Raw genomic sequence first — 20805 nt, 5'->3', positions numbered from 1 at the left:
ATATAGAGTTACAGGCTTCCCTGTTGGATTTAACAGACGTATAAATACAGAACTACCACCTTTCACCAGTGCTCTTGCCACAAACAAATCAGAATTCCTTAAATTACTCTCTAACACATAACAACTGCTGAGATTCTGGGTACACCAATTAACACAAGCTAAAATTTCCATTTCACTGTAGCTAGGAATTCTAACATTATCTTGCACCTTAACAGAGAAGACACACGAAGACTTCACAGACTGATCATCCACCTCCTGATTGTGGCAGGTTAAACTATCTTGTTGAAACAACTTGACATTACTCTCCTGTTGGGGTGACTCAATATGTTGGGATGACTCAACATTACTACACATAAATGATGTTGCATCACTGGTTAAACTATCTTGTTGAAACAACTTGACATTACTCTCCTGTTGGGGTGACTCAATATGTTGGGATGACTCAACATTACTACACATAAATGATGTTGCATCACTACCACCAGGGTCAGCTTCAATCCGATACACATCAACAAGGTCAGCTGTCAGTTTCATGTTCTGTTGTTGACAATGTAAGGTGACAACATGTCCAACACCTGTAATTAATTGTTTATGTAACAGATCAACAGTACATTGTGACAGCAAATCCAAACCAAGGATGGCCTCTGTTACTAAAGGTTCAATAACTACAACTGACAGCTGAAATTTCTCACCCTGAATATCCACAGTCACTTCAGCAGATCCAAACACCCGCAACTGACTACCCTCCGCACCCACAAGCCTCTTCTGATTCCATGGCCTTAAATTCTGTCCAGATTCTTTACACTTCTCCCAAGTGTCCTTACGGAGTATAGTCAGGGCAGAACCCGAATCTACCAAAAATACCACTGCACTACCATTTATTGTGGCTGTAACTGAGAAAGACATGCTAGGATTAACAATTGACACAGCAAAGTTAAACAATTCAAATGCCCTTGTCATTTCCCTTGGGGCCAGGGCGGCCTCCCCAAGGGTTGTCAGTTTCCCTGACTCGAGGACTTCTTGGGCTGGGCACAGCCCCTAGCAAAATGCCCTTCCTGTCCACATCTATAACATACCACTACTCTTTGCTTTGCTGTTGTCTCCCGGTCTGATGGGGGTTCCTCTACCCTCCTCTTTGGAGCCACTTGTTTAGATGATTGTTCCTCCAGCTTATCCAATCGGGCCATTAACTGTGTCATCATTTCCAACAAAGTGCTATCATTTGATTCAACACGCACCGGTGCCACTGCTCCAGCTCTCGCAGAAGTGGACTTAATTAAGAAAGACTCACATTCCAAAGTAATACTGACAGCAGCCTCAATAGTTCTTGGCTTCCTCTGTTTCACACTAAAAGCCACCTGTTCGTTATCTAGCTGAGACAAATATCTCTGAAGTGCTAGCTGTTGCCGAGCTTCATCATCCAATGAAGGATATGCCTTGTCTACCAGAACCCTCAAGTCCTCACCAAAGTCTGGCCAACTCTCAGTTTTCGCCTTATATCGCGTCTGAAACTCTGCAAGATACAGATCCTTACGACTTTCGGGTTCAAACCTTTCCTGTAAAGCTTTCTTAGCATTCTTAAACGTTGCACGAGCAGTTACAGAAAACTTCTTGTAAGCCATCAAAGCCCTCCCCTTAAGACGAACCTTCAGCCACTTCAACTTCTGTTCTTCATCCCAACAGTTTATCTCCGCAATACTCTCGAATTGGTCCATCCAATCTTCATATGACTCTTCTCCCGAGAAGCAGTCCGGAACTATTACTGGCCTACTTTCAGGTTTGCCCTCTGACTTCGACATTGCTCTCTAGTTCTCGCTATCCTGCCAACTACGCCACTTGTAACAAGGTTTACCCGCGCGACAACGACCTTCAAGTTGATTTAGCAATCATGAATTAAAGCAAAAGTATAGCTGTAATGAATACAAAACTAGAGAGAGCGAACCACACTCAACTTGGCCTTATATACTAAAAGATTACATCATACTTATTATTCAATATTATGTCACAGTCTAATTAATCATCATTACAATTGTATCATGAATGAGCGTGATGTAAGGTGAATTGCGTTGGAAATTTTGCTATTTCTAAAGCGATAATTACTACCTGTTACAATGGATAAAAGAAATAAAGAAGGGTTAACAAAAGTTATATGATATTGTAGATCTATTCATTATAACTAGCTTAGTGCTAACCGTGGCGGAATAGGTGGTATGTACACGGATTAATGGGAGCCCAAGCATTGTACATCAAAACGCATATTGATTTTTAAGAATTGATCTGAAATCATTGTTAAAACCTTTGGCCCCAAAAAAATAGAATTTAAAATATGCATTTTGACGTACAATGCTAGGGCTCCCATTAATCCGTGTGCGGACCACCATTTCCTCCGTGGGTAGCACTAAGCTAGTCATAAATGAATAGATCTATCACTTTTGCTAACCCTTCTTTATTTCTTTTGTCTGTTGTAACAGGTAGTATCATCGTAATTATCATTTTAGAAATAGCGAAATTTCCAATGCAATTCATCTTACATCATGCTTGATCACGCTACAATGTTTGGATGAGCTTAAGAAACTGGCCATTAAACCACAGTAATGTGGTACAAACCGTTTCCTCAAAGGATATTTCATTTACAAGATACATACCTTTGAACGCATGCGTGTTATGAGGCCACTACAGTGGTGGTCACATTTAACAGAGCACTTTTTTTTATTAACTCGGGACCAAAGGGTTAAAGAGTTTCTCCAAGACAATTGCAAAATTTGTGAAGTTTAATCATATGTTTCTGAAAATTATCCTATTATTCAGAAATCATTCCTGATATTTTTACCACCTATCATTCTGGCATATTCTGCATACCAATGCTAGATTTAAACGTAAACTATCCAATCCACATACTATACTTTTGGTCCAATTAACTAATCCAAATGCTATTATATTAAACTTGTCTGATACAGTCAATTTTGCACCAAAATTTCCCCTTGTAAAGTAGGTTGGTATATTAGACAGGTAATGTTGCATAGAAACAGATATTGCAATGGTCAATTCATTGCTTATTATCCAAATTTCAAAGTTTAGTACAACCACTACTATATTCTAGGCTAAGCCAACTAGAACACCTATAAGAAGATACACATATACACAGTGTTACACACAGTTTCCTAGAACAATTTTAGGATACCATGTAGAACAGTCACAGCTGTCCTGTAGCAGACCCAAGGCACACAAAATTATCTGCTATTTTCGTCCCTATGTTAAGACACATCTCATACAAAACAAAACTTACTAGCAGTAACAGTGATGGTCTCACTATCACTTCCAAAAGGATTAGTCACAGTACATGTGTATGTTCCACTTGTTGTAACAGTAAACATGTAGTCAGCACGGAACACTGCAAGCATATTAGTATACATCAATGGAGTGATATTGGTGGAATTTTGCATTGGATTACTATCCTTCCTCCATGTGAATGTGTCTGGGGGAGAACCTCGTGAGGTACAGGATAATGTGGTACTCATTCCAGCAGAAACTGTTACAGTAGATGGTGATGGAGTATCTATCATTGGAGCAGCTGTGTAGACAGATGAAAGATGGTTAACAATGAGGTGATAGGGTACATATCAAGTGACTCACTTCTTCCACTAAAGTACACACCCATCCTCATGGTCTGTTCCATCATTGAACTGTTCATCATGATACATGAGTAAACACCTTCTACAGTAGTAGTGAATGTTCCACACAGATATAAGTTGAGTACTCCTGGAAATCTCCCAACAGGTGCTGCACGTACTTCAAATACAGGACCACTGCAGCTTGCTCCAACAGGTATTTTAGCTCCATTAAAGTACCATCCACCCAGTGCAGTATTCAAATCATTACCAGAAGGTCCCAGTCCAGAAGCACAACGTAAAATTGCTTTATTTTCATCAAGCACAAAAGGTTGAGTAATGTAATTAGTAACTTTATTACTGTCAACTAAATCCACACTAGGACCACCAGTGGCTGCTACTGTGGTCACAGCAACACCTAATATGTACAGATATGGTACTAGTTATAATGATCAATTTAATACAATAACCTACTATGTACATCATAAACCCATATCACCAACAGGTTTTAAAACATTGTAAACCAAGGGATGGTACATTACCTCAATAATCAAGACAAAAGGTAGTGTGTTATGTGGCCCAAGAAGATGGTGCACCCTGGATATATTGACAGGAAGAAAATGTGATTTTCACACATATGTAGTCCATGGAACAAATTTTACTGTAAAGTTGCCCACCAGGTATGGGAGTCCATGTATCATACTTGAAGGAATTGCCTCTGTAATTTCCGGGATACAAGCAGCTAACGTTTGTTCTATGAATTTCTTCATTTCGCATACTTTGCAGAGTCCACCATAAAACACCAATGCATCATATCAAGATGTTTGACACAAAATTTGGCACACATACAGGGGTGCTAAACACCAATAACAGTACTAATTTTGGTGCAAATCCAATGAAAATTCATGGAGTAACAACTGATTACTCATGTAAAAGAAGACCGCACTACTGACATGCCTACAGGGTAAACCGCTTCAAGGAATCAGTTGACATAGTTAAAGTAACCATCGTAGGGGTGCCTTTTGGTGGTTTGAAAGAAATCGACATAAAAACCATGAAGGTACAATGTAATAACCAACAGTGTATAACAACTGTGCAATCAAGCTAAAAAAGTTTAGTTACCCTGCCTACAGGACAAACCGCTTAAGGGAATGAGCTGAAAATCAGTCTATATAACTGAAATAAATCAATGTAGAAGACCTTACAGTGATTTAGGAGATCACATTAAAGTTACAATGCGAACACCAACTACATGTAACCTGGAGCCCATGAGCAAGCATGCACCTTTGCAGCACTGATGTGCTCCTTATGTAGCAAATGCTAGATTGAGATACTAAATAGTGCAAACTATTTATCCTGTACAGATATTTTTGAGTTAAAATTTAAGAGACCGGTTATCCAGTTAAGAGAAATAAATAACTGATATATAATTGAATTTATAAAAATAACTGGTCAATTAATTGGTTAAGTTTCACAGCTCTAGTTCAGATACAATAAGTCATCCTGCAGAGTGTTCAGCTTCGAACAAGTCACTCTGTGGAGTATTCAGCTACAAGTCACTCTGTAGCGAGTTCGGCTACATAACACCTTGTAGATACTTCAACTGCAAACAGTTCACTTAGTAGAGAGTAGAGAGTTCTATGTTACCCTGTACATAGTTCAACTACAGATGAGTTCATCCTGTAGATAGTTCACCTATACACAGTACCCTTTCAGTTATGTGACAAGTCACCCTATTAGCTATGTTGTGCGTCAAAATAAAGTTAAGGTAGTTGTAGTCGTACTATGGTAGCAGTACAAATTTTTAATGATATTACTAACAGTAAGGGAGTAGCCATATTATGCAGTAATACGCTTCATACTATGACTTGATCAGTGTTGGGTGTAATGTGCGTTATGTAATACATTAATATAATGTACTACATTTAATGTGTTACTAAAGTACCACATTACTACTCGTTACTGTAATATTATTACCTTGCACTAACATGTTACCTAACTAGCAGTTACTGTAATATTATTACCTAACAAAGTACCTTTATACATTGTAATATCAAGACACACAGTAGTGTGTCGTGCGGCCCAAGAAGCCGGTGCACTACACCGTGGGTATATTAACAGGAAGAAAGAAAATGCAATTTTCACACCTATGTAGCTCTGTGATCCCTTATCCGATTGGAACCAAATTTGCTAGAGAAGTGCCGGCCAGTTAGGGGAGTCTACATACCACATTTGAAGAAAATCGCTCCAGCCATTTCTGAGATACGAGCGAACATAATTTCGTTTTAATTTCTTTGCTTTTTCTTCATTTTGCACACTTTGCAAAATCTGCCATAAAACACGAATGCGTGCTCCAATTGGGCTGAAATTTGGCACACTTAAAGGGCTCATTACGGCGGATCTCAGTACCAACTTTGGTAGGAATGTGATGCACATTCACGGAGTTATGATCGATTATTCGTGTAAAATAAGGTTGAAGGTCTGTCACGCCCACAGGGTAAACTGCTCGAAGGTGAAAATTGCTATGTAGATGGAGTAACCATCGTAGGAGTGCCTTTTTGTGGTTTGAAAAGAATTGAGATAAAGACCATGAAGATATGACACAAAACCCAACCTGTGTCACAATTATGCAATCGATTTAAAAAACCATTAGTTTTCACGCCTACCAGGCAAACCTCTTAGAGCAATGAGCTGAAAATCGGTGTGCAGTTGGAATAATCATTATAGAAAGTCCTTGCAGTAGTACAGAAGAATCGGATTACAAACCACTGAGTTATGATTCGAAGGCCAACTATGTGTAGCAAATGCAAGATCGAGATACTCTAATAGAACAGTCACCCTAATAGAGCATTCGGCTTTGTTTATAACTTCCTCCATTATAGAATTATATTACATTATAAGTTATTCTGTACGGAGTTCAGCTACAACAGTTAATCTTATAGACAATTCAGCTAGACACAAGTCACCCTGTAGAGAAATCGGCTAAAAGAAGTCACCTTGTAGAGAGTTCAGCTACGAACAATTCACCCTGTAGAGAGATTAGCTAGAAAAAAGAATTTACCTTGTAGACAGTTCAGCTACAAAGAAACCATCATGTAGAGAGTTCAGCTGCAAACTAATCACCCTGTAGAGAGTTCAGCTAGAAGAAGTCACCTTATAGAGGGTTCAGCTACAAAGAACCACCCTGTAGAGAATTCAGCTGCAAACAAATCACCCTGTAGAGAGTTCAGCTGCAAACTAATCACCCTATAGAGCAGCTACAAACAATTCACCCTGTAGAGAGATCAGCTAGAAAAAAGAATTTACCTCCCACCCCTTTTGGAGCTGGCCCCCCACCTCCCACCCCTTTTGGAGCTCGCCTGATACAGCCAACCTCGGTTAAAAAAACTATCTAAAATGATGGGAAACTTAGCTGTTGAGTACTTCTTCAGTGGATGATCTGGAAGGTAATAAATTGTTGTAAAACGTGTGCAAATTTGGTATGCATAGCTACCATCATTGGTGAGCTACAACACTCTGAATATTTAAAACCGGCGTTTCTCAATACTTTCAAATGGGCGATAAGACCAGTTTTCCCAGAGACAGTCACAAATGTAGTTGGAATCTCTACAGGGTGATTTGATCAAGCTGATTTCTCCACAAGGTGCCTTGTTTCCAGCTGATCTCTCTACAGCGTGATTTGTTTCTAGCTGAACTCTATACAGGGTGGCTTGATTCTAGCTGATCTCTACAGGATAACTTGTTTCTGGCTGATTACCCTATACAGGTTGACTTCTTTCTGGCCGTACTCTCTACAGGGTGATTTGAAATGTAGCTGATCTCTTTACAGGGTTACCTGACCTCTCTACTGGGTGACTTCAAACATAGTTAAACTCTTTACAGGATAACTTGTTTCTAGCTGATCTCCAGATTTGTTTGTAGCTGAACTCTCCACAGGATGGCTTATTTCTAGCTGAAACACAAAATGTAGCTGTACTTTCTATAGGGTGACTTGTTTCTAGCTGATTTCTCTACAGGGTGACTTGCATTCTAGCTGATCTCTATAAAGGGTGATTTGTTTCTAGCTAATCTCTCTAAAGAGTGATTTGTTTCTGGATAATTTCTCTACAAGATGATTTGTTTCTACCTGATTTCTCTACTGACAATCTGTGTGATTTGTTTCTACTGAACTCTTTACAGAGTGACTTGTTTCTAGCTTACCTTTCTAAAGGGTGATTTTTCTAGCTGATCTTTCCATAGGATGACTTGTTTCTAGCTCTACAAGGTGATTTTTTTAAGCTGATCTCTCTACAAGATGATTATGTAGCTGATCTTTCTATAGGGTGACTCATTTCTAGCTGATCTCTCTACAAGGTAACTTGCTTCCAGCTGAATTCTCAACAGGGTGACTTGAAATATAGCTGAAGTGACTGGTTTCTAGCTGATCCTTATATAGGATGACTTATTTCAAGTTGATTTCTCTACAGGGTGATTTGTTTCTAGCTGAATACTCTACAGGATGACTTGAAATGTGGTTTAACACTTTGCAGGGTGACCTGTTGGCTTTTTTCTAGCTGGTCTCTCTACAGGGTGACCTTTTGTAGTTAAGCTCCATACAGAGTGGCTTATAACAGTGCTAAATTCTCTACAAGACATAAATGAATGCTTTAATAGAGTAATTTACTTCTTACAGTTGACTGCTTTATTAGGGTGACTGCTCTATTAGAGTATCTTGATCTATCACTTGGTATACTGAGTTGGATTTCATGACTCTGCGGCTTTAAGTCCAATTCTTCTACACTATTGAAGAACCTTTCTAAGATGATTATTCCATCTGTACAACAACTTTTAAAGCATTATTCCAAACGGTTTTTCTGGTAGGCATGGCAAGTTATTTTTTATTAGCTAATCTTGATCTCATAATTGTTAAACCCTGTTGGTCTTTTTGTTGTATCTTCACGGTTTTTAGCTCAATTCTTTCAAACTACAGAAGGTTTGAGGTTCAACCTATCCATGCACTGATTTCCAGCTTCTTCCTATAAGTGGTTTACCCTGTAGGCATGACAACATAGTGGTGTTATTTTCATGATTGATCGCTGATAACTCCTTGACTACTTATCGTATTCCAGCCAACCTTGATATTAAGATGTGCCTTTATACCCTCCACCTATGGTAATCAGATATGGTATTAGCATTTTATGGCAGTTTTTGTAAGTGTGTGAAAAGAGGAAGAAAATAAGAAATAATTGAAGAAATTGAGCCAATTTTTGAAGCCTCATATCTCGGAAATGCTTGAAGTCATTTTGTTGAAATTTGGTATGTGGAGTACTGACATTAGTGGATGTGTCCACAGCAAAAATTGTGCCATTTTGTAAAGGCAGCACGGAGCTGCGAATGCGTGTGAAAATTACACTTTCTTTCTTCCTGTCAGTGTAGTGTGCTGGCTTTCTTGGCCGCATGACACATTACTGTGTGTCTTGAACTGTAATGTGTTTCATCGCAGTGGAAGTAATAATTAATAACAGTTAGGCAGATTTGTGCACAAATTTGGGTGAATTGTGGGTTTTTACATACTAGCATGAAAGTTGGTAGGATTATAAAGCTTTATCTAGGAAGTGTTTTAGAAGCGGAGCCACCTCCAACTTCAACCTTTAGTGATATTTAGAGATTGTAAACAATTTTGGTCAATATTGGTATCAAATGAAAGAGCACACTACAAGGAGTAGTTTAACAGTTGAATCAAGTCTGTATGTCTTTCTGTTCAAACGTTATGGCTATTTTCCCACGTTCAATTATCACAGTGAACAAAAACAGTATAATACAAAAATACTATAACTAGCATAGTAAAATTATAAATTTAAAAATGAAGTAGGGATCCAAGCGATAAAAAGTAGTGAAACAAGGATGGTAGCTATTACAGCATAGCTCAGTGGGAAATCCCTACTTTGGCATTGAACACAAAATAATTGATATACCACTCCCAAGTAGGGATTTCTCACTGAGCTATGCTGTAATAGCTACCATTCAAACATCTTAAGTGGCCACTACTCAAACACTGAAGGAGTTTCTTAAAATTTATAATGTTTTACAAAATATTACATGATCTTGTTGACATTTCATTTACACTTATACCCCTCTTAACACCTACCCGTGGACACAACCAGCATTTTGTCACCCTTTTGCTAGAACTAATACATATTTAAACTCTTTCCTACCCTCTGTTATCAATTTGTGGAATTCTCTACCTGATTCATTAGTTGAACTGGATGATTCAAACTAATTTAAAGATGATTTATCCTTATACCTCTTCCCAACAGACTGATTTTATGTATGATTATCTGTAGTGTGTTTATACTCTTTCTGTGAGTTCTACACAGTAATTAACAATAAAAAAAATTCTTGTTTCATTACTTTTTATCGCTTGGATCCCTACTTCATGTTTAAATTTACAATTTTTAATATACTAGTTTGTTAAGCTTTTTTGTTAAAGCATACAGCTAGCTATAAGGCCACTCCAAGAAAATTCATTGTTTTCCATTTCATTGACCTCAAAAATACATACATGCGGGTGGGCGGGCGGTTCATTATCCATTATTCATTGTAGATATTTTCACTAATTTTCGAAATCCATAACTAACTTACAGGTAAGAATTCAGTAGAAATATTTAAACTAAGAACCTGAACAGTGAAAAGCTAGCTAAATGGGCTTTCTGAATGCCAATAGTTACTGCTATGCAACCACAGGATAAATAATGAATAAAATGCTCAGTTGACAGCAATAATGAATGACTATGCGGGAAAAGAATCTGCATGCAGGCAGGAAATGAATTTCTTGGAGTGGCCTAAACATGTGATTGTTCTATTAGGGTTACTGCTGTATTAGAGTATCTCGAGTCATGTGTACTTGCCAAAAAGGGTGTGTGGTTTCAATCAATTATTAGACTAGAGTATCTCGAATCAGCCTACCAACTTGAAGGTGTGTGGTCACAAATACAGCTAGCATAAAAGGGGTGTGGTCATTGTGGTATCAATCAATAGAATGAAGAATGAGCATGATCTTGTGACCTATCGTGGAGTACCGGTACCTTCGTACAGTAGCGTAGTCTAAGCACCTTAAATAATTTTGTGGTGTCTATTATGCTGCTTAATAAAGAAAGTGTTGATATGGAAAATTAACGCCTCGATATGGTGGTTTCGTTGGATGAAGAAGACAACCAACCTGATTGAAGATAAAAAAGGAAAGACAAGGCGCACAGGGCACACACTCGTCGGAACCCCAAAAGGCACATCCCACTGGTGAGTTTGTTGCTGTGGTGTAAAATGGTGACCGTCCGCTGCTTTGTATGGGCTCTAGGCTTCCGACTGTGGTCAGTGAGTGAGATGAAATTTCAAGTTTTGGAGACTTTTTAAAAATTCTATATCCAGTCACCGGAAAGTATTTTCTTGTTTTCAATGCTGTATTTCATGTTAGATGGACTAATATTATTCCACAAAGGTAATTTTCATGGTGTAAGATGTCTCTAGGATGATGATTTTTAAAGGCAGAATTTTGGGTGGCGTGTGCTACTTTTGGGGATCCCTACTTAAAAAGTATGACCGTACTGTTTGAAGTGGTTCTAGATGTTGATAATCTAATATAAAGTTATCATTGCAATTTCCACCACACTGGCACAGGGAAGTACGTTTTAGAGAAATTTTTTTTGCACTTGCACTATCCTCTCCTTTTCTTGCATCCACAACTTAGTAGCTCCCTGGATGAACTGCTGGCTTCCGGTAAAGTTGTCCATAATGGCTTCCAGTTATCCATCTCCACTGCTCTGGTGAAGGTAAGTTTTGTGCCCAGCAATGCCCTCCTTGTGCATACAGCTGTATTAATTATGTTGTACCCAGGCTGCTCTGGTAGGAGGGATAGCATCCATTGCTCACTAAAAAGTTGCTTTCTAGCTTCATCAATGTTTACCAAACCACAGTAGTATTGAAAATCTCTCTAGTACAACTATATCCTTTTCATTTATGTCATTAGGTAAAGTGGAAAGTGCTACAAAGGTTGCTCATATGCCATCCATGTGTCCCAAGCTGACTTCTTCCCCTTGTAGCAAATGCTGACACTGTATTGTATCCTGTGTAGGCATGAAACATAGGTAAAGCTTGAGACTATCTAGGGCAATGGTTTTAACAATGTCATGAACAGGTATGTATCTAAAATTTTTTCTTGTTCCAAATGCTATCCACAATTCCTCTATATGTACATGTAATTTTGTTGCTGCTGCTACTGACAAGACAACCACATCAGTATCCACTGTACGCAGTAAAATACAATTGTTGACAGTGTCTGCCATATATAGGATCATTCTTGTATCTGCTTCTTCATGATCACAAGGAGCAAGATGACTACTGTCTTGTGGGGGGATGCACATAATTTCTGAACCAGTTGTCGTGACTATTTGCTTGATAGTCACCAAGTGACTTATAGGTTTAGTGAGGAAAGTGAATAACTCAGTCTTGCTTGTATCATTACACAAGAACTCCTGCCAATTTTTTTGGCAGAGTATTTGATACTTCTACTCTTCTTCTAATACCCTTTCCACGTTTTAGTCTTATTTGGGATTTTAGGCTGTTTGGAATGCATTGATCTCAAACATCTACCCGGCTCACGTGACGCAATTTGGTTTCAGTATAATAAGAAGACTTTGACAGCATAGTCATTAAAGGTCTTGACTGTAAGAGGCTTAAGAAAATTTACTATTACAGCCCCATCTAGAATAGCAACTTCAGTATCAGGATGTGATGATACTACAACTGGGTCTTCATTAATGCAATTCTCCAAGCAAGTCAAGAGATCAGCCTTGGTGCCTTGTCTAAGCTTACCAACAATCAACAAGGAGGGAGGACATGCCTGATTTCCATGATGAAAGAAATCATCAAGATCACCATTTCGTGACTGACAAGCAATGTAGAGCCTAGAGAGAAACATCACTCTTTAATGATGTAGCTTGAGACTAGCCTTTGATTTCTCTCTGGGTGGAGGTCAACTAAACAAGGGAAATTTGCCTTTTCTAATAGGCTCAGAGAGAGTAGTTGATTGCTCTAGTAATCTGTAATTTACAAAATTATTCCTCCTCAGCCTGACAAATAACAGATGCTGTTGTTTCATCTATTATATCCCTTACCCAGCCTTAACAGATTTTTGCTCTCTTTCATAAAAGGGTTCCTCATGTCTTGCATTACATCTATCAAACTTTTTACATGATTAGCGAATGTTATTTGAGCACTCTTTGTCTGATCATGATGCAATGCTACTGAGGTTTTCTCATGCACCTTTTCAATGCACATTTCAAATTCTGTAGTCATTGTTATCAGCTCAGGCCCAGCTACCATCCAACATCTGAGAGTTTCAGAGTTTTATGTAAGACCAATAGCTCCACTGTTGCACTTTATAGCAGCATTGTTTTGCCAATAAGCTGGTCAATTGCCATGGACAAAAACGGTTTTGTGGACGGTAAAGGAGTCTTTATTGAATTCCAAAGCAGTTACAGGACATGTCATGTTGAGATTAGCCATATCTCGAATATGGACAGGTAGCCACCTAACATAGTTGGTATGGTCCAAACTAAAGATCTATGATGCAAGTTTCACCAGGGATTCTATATACAGTGAGAAATCTGCTATGCAAAGAGACTTAACATATATCAAGACCAGGACCTCCAGATACAGTGTGGTATACCAGAACTGACTTTTTTATGTTTATGTTGGTTACACCACACTTCAAATGATTCTTGCTGCTCTGTTGACCTTACAATTAAATACAAGTCATATCCTAATTACAATGCTTAAATCTATATAAAAACACAAGGTTTGAATATGTCACCATTAAGGTCACAGCTATATAGTCATGTGGCTACATTTTAACCAAACAAGGGCTCATTAGCAGAGAGGATGTTCTATTCCATTTTACATCACAATGTCTTAGCTATATTTAGATATTTGGATGTTCAAACTGGGTATTAAAATGGCTTTAAAGCTGCTAGAACTGGTAGAAAATGTCTTGAGCTGTGCCATATGTTGTTTAATTATGAAAATCAGTCACATGAAATGATAGAAACTTGGCCATAACTTTTAAACAAAAAGACATACAGACTTGATTCAACTGTTAAATTACTCCTTGTAGTTTACCCTTTCATTTGATACCAATATTGACCACAATTTCTAAATGTCATATTAATTTTAATAATTAATTAATTAATGCATAAACACAAAAGGTCAGAGTAGGAGGTGGCTCCACTTCTAAAAATACTTACTAGGTGAAGTTCTATAATCCTAGGTCTAGGTGAAGTTCTGATTGCTTAATTCAGGTGAGGTGATTGCCAACACAGATGGCTTGTTCATTCTATTACAAAGAGTACACAGATGATGAAAGCATAATTTAAGCATTATGGTGCAAGCATAAGACAGATACTGAGTACATGTGAAATAGCTACCTGCATAAATTTCTAGCTGCAGTTAATCACGCTGTAAGATTCAAACCATGACATATCAAAGTAGTCAATAGTTACGATTTGATTCCAAGTCTGTATGCAATTTAATGTACATGTATACCTGATATACGAAGTGTTAATGGTCCACTAGTACGCATACCAACACCACCAATGGTAGCACTACAAGTGATGGTACCAGCATCCTTTGCAAGTAGATTATTACCAGTTATACTTTGTGTTGTCTGACCACGAGGAAAACATATTGGAGTATTAATACGACTGTTAGTGTAGCATCCTGTAGTGTCCCACCGGTAGTTGGTTGCTGTAAATGTTGACCCATCACTTGATGTCACCATACATGTCAGAGTGACACTACTCAATATGGGATAGTCATAAGTAGATCCACTGACCAGTGTTCCAGTAGGATTTCTCATGATAGTGACTGTGTATGTCTGACCATTAATACCTGCAATGACACACAGTGTTACACATACATACTAATAACTCTTAAAGCTTTAGAAATACTACCATAAGCATGCCTATTAATTTTACTGATAAATTATAGACACGTAGAATGTTTAATGGACTCTTTAAGGTTTTAAAATTATGACTATTCACTAGGACTGGGTCACATACAACCAAGTACATACATCAACACGACAACCCCCCTGGTGAGGTTATGCATGTGACTAGATGGTGAAGGCACGATCAAAATAATTATGATCACAAATCAACTCCCGAGTCAATATGTCACAATAGTGACAGATATAACACAATAGTGGCATCGTAACTAGAGGCCACCAGTAGCTAAGTGCCAGTACATCATTGGTGTGGCAATGGCACAGTGATGTGTACACAGTATATGTGCATACAAAACATACAAGAGAGAACTATACATTATTAGTGAAATACTCTAATAGAGTATTCACTGATTAAAATGTTTCAAGATAATTGTAACAAATGTTGCTAACTTAGTAGCATAATGGGAACACTGAAAGAGCATAATGGGTGAAAATTGTGGGGAAATTCCTGAAAGCATTTTGGGTATAATTTTGAGCATATTTGACTCGGGCCTAGCAGCAATACATTATTGGCAACATCAAGGAAGGTGAAAAATATTCAGCTATGTAGCCAATATACAGAACAGTATCAACATCAATTAGAGGTCACCGGTAGCTAAATACGGTTCATCAGTGGTATGGCAATGGCACAGTGATGGGTACACACTATATGCATACACAACTTGTAGGAGATACACAATACTGTAGTAGTTAAGAGTATGCAAGCCAGGTGAACCAGATAAAGGAAGACAGACTTGAAGACAGCCAAGCCAGCCAGAGCCTAGTAGTTAAGCCAGAAAGTACAATACAAGTAAACAATACAAGAAAACATTAAAATATGCACCACGCACTGCCTAGCAAGCCAGAAAATATATAAAATACAAGTAAACAATACCATAGATCCTGTAAAGGAAGTATGACAGTACAAACATACTGCTATTAATCTCCTTACAAGAGCATATCCACTGGCAGCTGGCATAACGACTTGAAATTTTGTGTGCCAGCTGGCAACACTTTCAAAAACAAATGAACAGTAGTTCGCTCATCAAATCTACCACTGCTTTGTAGTAGAGATGTACCGATAATCGGATCGGCTACAATATCGGCCACTGATATGGCATTTTTACCAATATCAGTATCGGTACAGAACAGCAGGAGGACCGATTTTGCTACCGATATTTAGACAGAGGTAATAGTTTGTACATAAACGGATTATGCATTGGTTTTCTACGTTGTTCATGTGGCTCATTAGTGCCTGAGTGGCTTATTGCTCACTCTGCAACAAGCACTACACTACCAGAAGCCATATAAATACACGCGATTCTAGTGTCTGTTGCTGGAAATCCACAGTCTTTACAGATGAAGCAGTTATAGAGTACCTTTGTAATAAAAGAAGGGTCACAGTAACCAAGGAAACTTACTGTACCAGCTCTCTCACAAGCCATTAGAATGCGGAGTAATGCAGAAATATCCGTTTTAGGCTTCATGAGTCATATACATAAAAATGTTTGTGGGTGCCTAATTGTCTGGATTGCACAATAGAAACCCAAGCTGTATACCACCACAGGCAGAGTATAGCAATGAATGCATGTACATGTTGTTGTAGGGTAGGCAAATGTACACTTTCGTTTGTTTAAAATATTAATGCAAATATCGGATCGACTATCGGTTATCGGCTTCTTTGGTTGCATCAATATCAGATATCGGTACATGCCAAAAACCCACATCGGTACACCTCTACTTTGTAGTGGGCATCACGTGCCCAACTGTTTAAATCAGCGTTAAATAGAATCTAATCAAAAACAGCCAATCTGTAAAAAAAAGGTGTGGCCCCTAAAAGGCTATGGTAAAAAAAGATGTGAAATCCAAGGTGGTGGCCAAGAAATGGCTGTGATGGTAGGTTAATGGTAAAAATTTTAATAACGACAATTCATGTGAATTTGTGTTTTGGCATCAAATTCACCTGAATTATTGTTATTAAAATTTTTACCATTAACCTACCATCACAGCCATTTCTTGGCTGCTACCTTGGATCTCACTTCTTTTTTACCATGGCCTTTAGGGGCCGCACCTTTCTTTACAGCTTGGTTGTTTTTGTTTAGATATCACTTCTTTTTGTATTTATATACCCCAAAGCCGGCCATAGGTGGCTTTGGGGCTTTTTTAACCTATCCTTTTTCTTTACCACAGGAAGAATAAAAAGACAAAGCAGATTTTTAATACTTCAACTGCTTTTGATTTTAGTAATTTTACAAATTATATACATATATTTATTGCATGTCTATTATTCCCTACTGGATGACTTGTTCGAAGTTGATCTCTCTACTAAGGGACTTGAAATGTAGCTGAACTCTCTACAGGGTGATTTGCTTGTAGCTGAACTCTACACAGGATTCTCTATAGAGGGTGAATTGTTTCTAGCTGATCTCTCTACAGGGAGATTTGTTTCTGCTGATCTCTCTACAGTGTGATTTGTTTGTAGTTGAACTCTCTACAGGGTGATTTGTTTGTAGCTGAACTCTCTACAGGGTGATTTGTTTGTAGCTGAACTCTCTACAGGATGGTTTCTTTGTAGCTGGTCTCTACAAGGTGACTTGTTTCTAGCTGATCTCTCTACAAGGTGACTTCTCCTACTACAGGGTGACTTGTATCTATAGCTGAACTATTTACAGGATGATTTGTTTGTAGCTGAATTCTCTACAGGATGACTTGTTTCTAGCTGATCTCGCTATAGGGTTACTACTAGCTGAACTCTTTACAGAGTGGGTTCTTTGTAGCTGAACTCTCTACAAGGTGCATGACTTCTTCTAGCTGGTCTCTCTGTAGGGTGACTTTTATCTAGCTGAACTCTATGCATGGTGATTTGTTTGTAGCTGAACCCTCTACAGGATGGTTTCTTTGTAGCTGAACTCTCTACAAGGTGATTTGCTTCTAGCTGATCTCTCTAGACGGTGACTTCTTCTAGCTGATCTCTCTACAGGGTGACTTCTTCTAGCTGAGCTCTCTCTTGTTTCTAGCTGATCTCTCTACAGAGTAACTTGTTTGTATAGCTGAACTCTTTACAGGGTTGGAGATATGACACAAGACCCAACCTCAAACAAGTGACCCTGTAGATAGTTCAGCTACAGACAAGTCACTTTATAGTTTATACAATGTTCAGCTACAAGTCACTCTGAAGAGAATTCAGCTACAAACAAGTCACTCTGTAGAGAAGTTTGCTACAAACAAGTCACCATGTAGAGAGTTCAGCATGGTCTTTATCTCGATTCTTTTCAAACCACCAAAAGGCACTCCTACGATGGTTACTCCATCTACATAGCAATTTTCAGCTCATTCCATGAAGCGGTTTACCCTGTAGGCGTGACAACAAATCGATCTTATTTTATGCGAATAATTGGTCATAAATCCTGAACCATTCATCAGATTTGCACCAAATTTGATACTAGGATTCGCCTTTGGGTTCCCTTTCTGTGTGCCAAATTTCAAGGCGATTGGAGTACGCGTTTGCGTTTTATAGCAATTTTTGCAAGTGTGCAAAAACACGACGGAAAAAACAAAATTAAGAAAAAAAATCGAAACTTTGGCAGCTCGTATCTCGGAAATGGCTGGAGCAATTTCCTTCAAATTTGGAATGTAGACTCCCCTGGCTGGCGGGCTACTCTGTAGCAAATTTGGTTCCAATCGGATAAGGAATCACTGAGATACAAAGGTATGAAAATGACATTTTCTTTCTTCCTGCCATTATCCCCATGGTGTGCCGCGCTGGCTTCTTGGGCCGCACGACACACTATCGTGTGTCTTGATTGTCGTACATTTCTATCACCTTCATGTAAACACCTGGCCATTATACGATTGTCTCTTCATACAACATGGATTCTATTCCCAGTGAGTGCAAAGCCTTAGGCCTTGTAGTTTTTTCAAACATTATATGACATAATTTAACTGCATTTCTTATTATCTTCAGTACTTAGTTGTATAACAACATATTGGTACAAATGGCCGCATACAATAACTACAGTAATAATACTATATAGCTACAGTAATAAAGTACAAAACTAAAAGATTAAAACAAATAGTGTTAATCTAAGCACGTCTGCAAGATGGACACACCCAACTTAGCTACTTTTAATTTCTTGTAGAACTATAGGGTAGCTAACCAAACATGGTAATTAAAAAGTGTGTGTGCTAAAGTGACTACTCTATTAGAGTATCTCAATTGTACAGTATTTTATAAGACTTACTTCCAGCATTTTTACATTAGCTATCTTGCAAGCGTCATTTCTCCAACAGGCTGATGAAACTTACCATTAGCTGGCGGTGTTTAATAAATTGCTTGTAAGCAATCAGATTTGGTGTGTGTGTGTGTGCGTGCGTGCGTGCGTGCATGCGTGTGTGTGACCTGACTAATTAACACTAACCTGTTGTGCATCTGCTTTCCAGTCTGTCATCTAGAATTCGTCACTCTCTTGGATCAATAAGCAAGCAAACACGTACCCGCAATGCAACACAGGTCACGCGCTAAGGTGTTTTGATCAGTGTTAAATGGAATCGTCGTACCATTTCTATCACCTGCATGAAAACACCCGCCCACTATATAATTATCTCTTCATTCAACATGGATTCTATTACCGGTGAGTGCAAAGCCTTACGCCTTGTAATTTTCTCAAACATTATTTATTATTTATTTATTTCATTACTTATGATGTAATTTTAACTGCATTTCTTATAATCTTTAGTACTTGGCTGTATAATTACTAGGACTGTCATATACAACCAAGTACATGTACCTACGCGACAACCTAACACCAGGACAAGGCAAATACAGTGTCTAACTACATTATGCAAGAGAATAAAACGTACATGATATGAAACTGACTGCTATATTACAGTAAGTGACTGCTCTATTAGAGTATATTGACCTGTGCAAGTTTTGGCTTCTGTAAACATGATAGGACCAATTATTTTTAGGATGGAGAGCTAGACTTTTTAGCAATTAAGTGTGTTTTATTACACAGTTTAATAAGTGACTGACTGCTCTATTAGAGTATCTTGATTGTATAGTACTAGACAATACAACAGACTTACTTTACCCTTCTTACAACATTATCTTGCAAGCACCCTCTCTCTAATGCCACAAAACACTGACAGCGTTAAGTCACCTTGATCACCTACAAAACAGCAAATGGTTTTGAGGTACACATCAGTGAGACTAATATTATTGATACTAACATTGTCTACGTCTACTTTCATGGATGACAGCTCGTTGCTTCAACTCTCTAGATTAACACCTGTTCCAAAAATGCACCGGTACTGATCAGAACGTACATCACATGCTCATCTGTTTTGATCGGCCTTAAATAGAATTGTCATACCATTTCAATCACTGGCACGAAAACTCCCGATTATTATGTTGTGCCTTTGTTTACTGGTGATCCGAACCCCAAGTTCGTAGGCCTTGTAGTTTTCTCAAACATTATTTATTATTATTTATGATGTAATTTTAATCGCATTTCTTATTAACTTTAGTACTTGGTTGTATAATTATCACATAATTATAACCAAGTACATAATGTATGACAGTGGGGCAACCTATTGTACATGTGCATACTGTAGCTAATACACAGATGTGGTGTAAAATCTACGTACATATAGTACTGTATATAGCAGTGTACAATGTGGAACATAAAGTTTTATGGTGAGTTACATGTACCTTATGTACTGTTGATTAACTCACCACTAATTCACAGGGACAGGTTTCTTTAGTGAGCTAATAGTGTTGAATTATTATTGCTTTTGCCTAATATACTCATGCGATTGGATTTGAGGTCAAATATAATGGAAGATTTACGATCAGTCTTGGCTTTCCAAATAAGCTGTTTAATCTTATTTCTCTGCATCTTATAGGTGGGAAAGTATTTAGTGATTTAGAACTAAGGTATTTGTAACATTGTGAACTGGAACTATTATTATTATTGATAATATTGTAACATGATCTAAATGTATGTGTGATTATCGTTGTTGTAACATATACCAGTAATTTGATTGTGTGCCTTAATTAGAGAGAGTGTGTTGTAATTGGAGTTTGGTTGTAACACATGTCGATTATTGAGTTTTCAATTCTATTATTACACTGGTAGCAGAGGATGGCCGAACGTCATATAAGCCTACCCAAGCCATTTTCAA

The 20805-nt window shown here is 38.1% G+C and overlaps 1 protein-coding gene across 1 annotated transcript in view; it reads right to left on the bottom strand.

The window, feature by feature from the left end:
• Nucleotides 1-20519, bottom strand: part of LOC136256564 (receptor-type tyrosine-protein phosphatase S-like) — a 36039-nt gene extending 15520 nt beyond the window's left edge. Inside the window, exons 1-4 of the mRNA XM_066049543.1 lie at nt 20429-20519; nt 14184-14528; nt 3634-4026; nt 3287-3571 (exon numbers count right to left, since the gene is read on the bottom strand). Of these exons, the coding sequence (XP_065905615.1) occupies nt 3287-3571; nt 3634-4026; nt 14184-14528; nt 20429-20519 (1114 nt within the window). The remainder of the gene's footprint in view (nt 1-3286; nt 3572-3633; nt 4027-14183; nt 14529-20428) is intronic.
• Nucleotides 20520-20805: the final 286 nt, after the last annotated feature.

The sequence above is a fragment of the Dysidea avara genome, chromosome 5, assembly GCF_963678975.1.
Source record: "Dysidea avara chromosome 5, odDysAvar1.4, whole genome shotgun sequence".
In the NCBI taxonomy this organism is placed as follows: domain Eukaryota; kingdom Metazoa; phylum Porifera; class Demospongiae; order Dictyoceratida; family Dysideidae; genus Dysidea; species Dysidea avara.
This window is presented reverse-complemented; position numbering and strand designations above follow the sequence as displayed.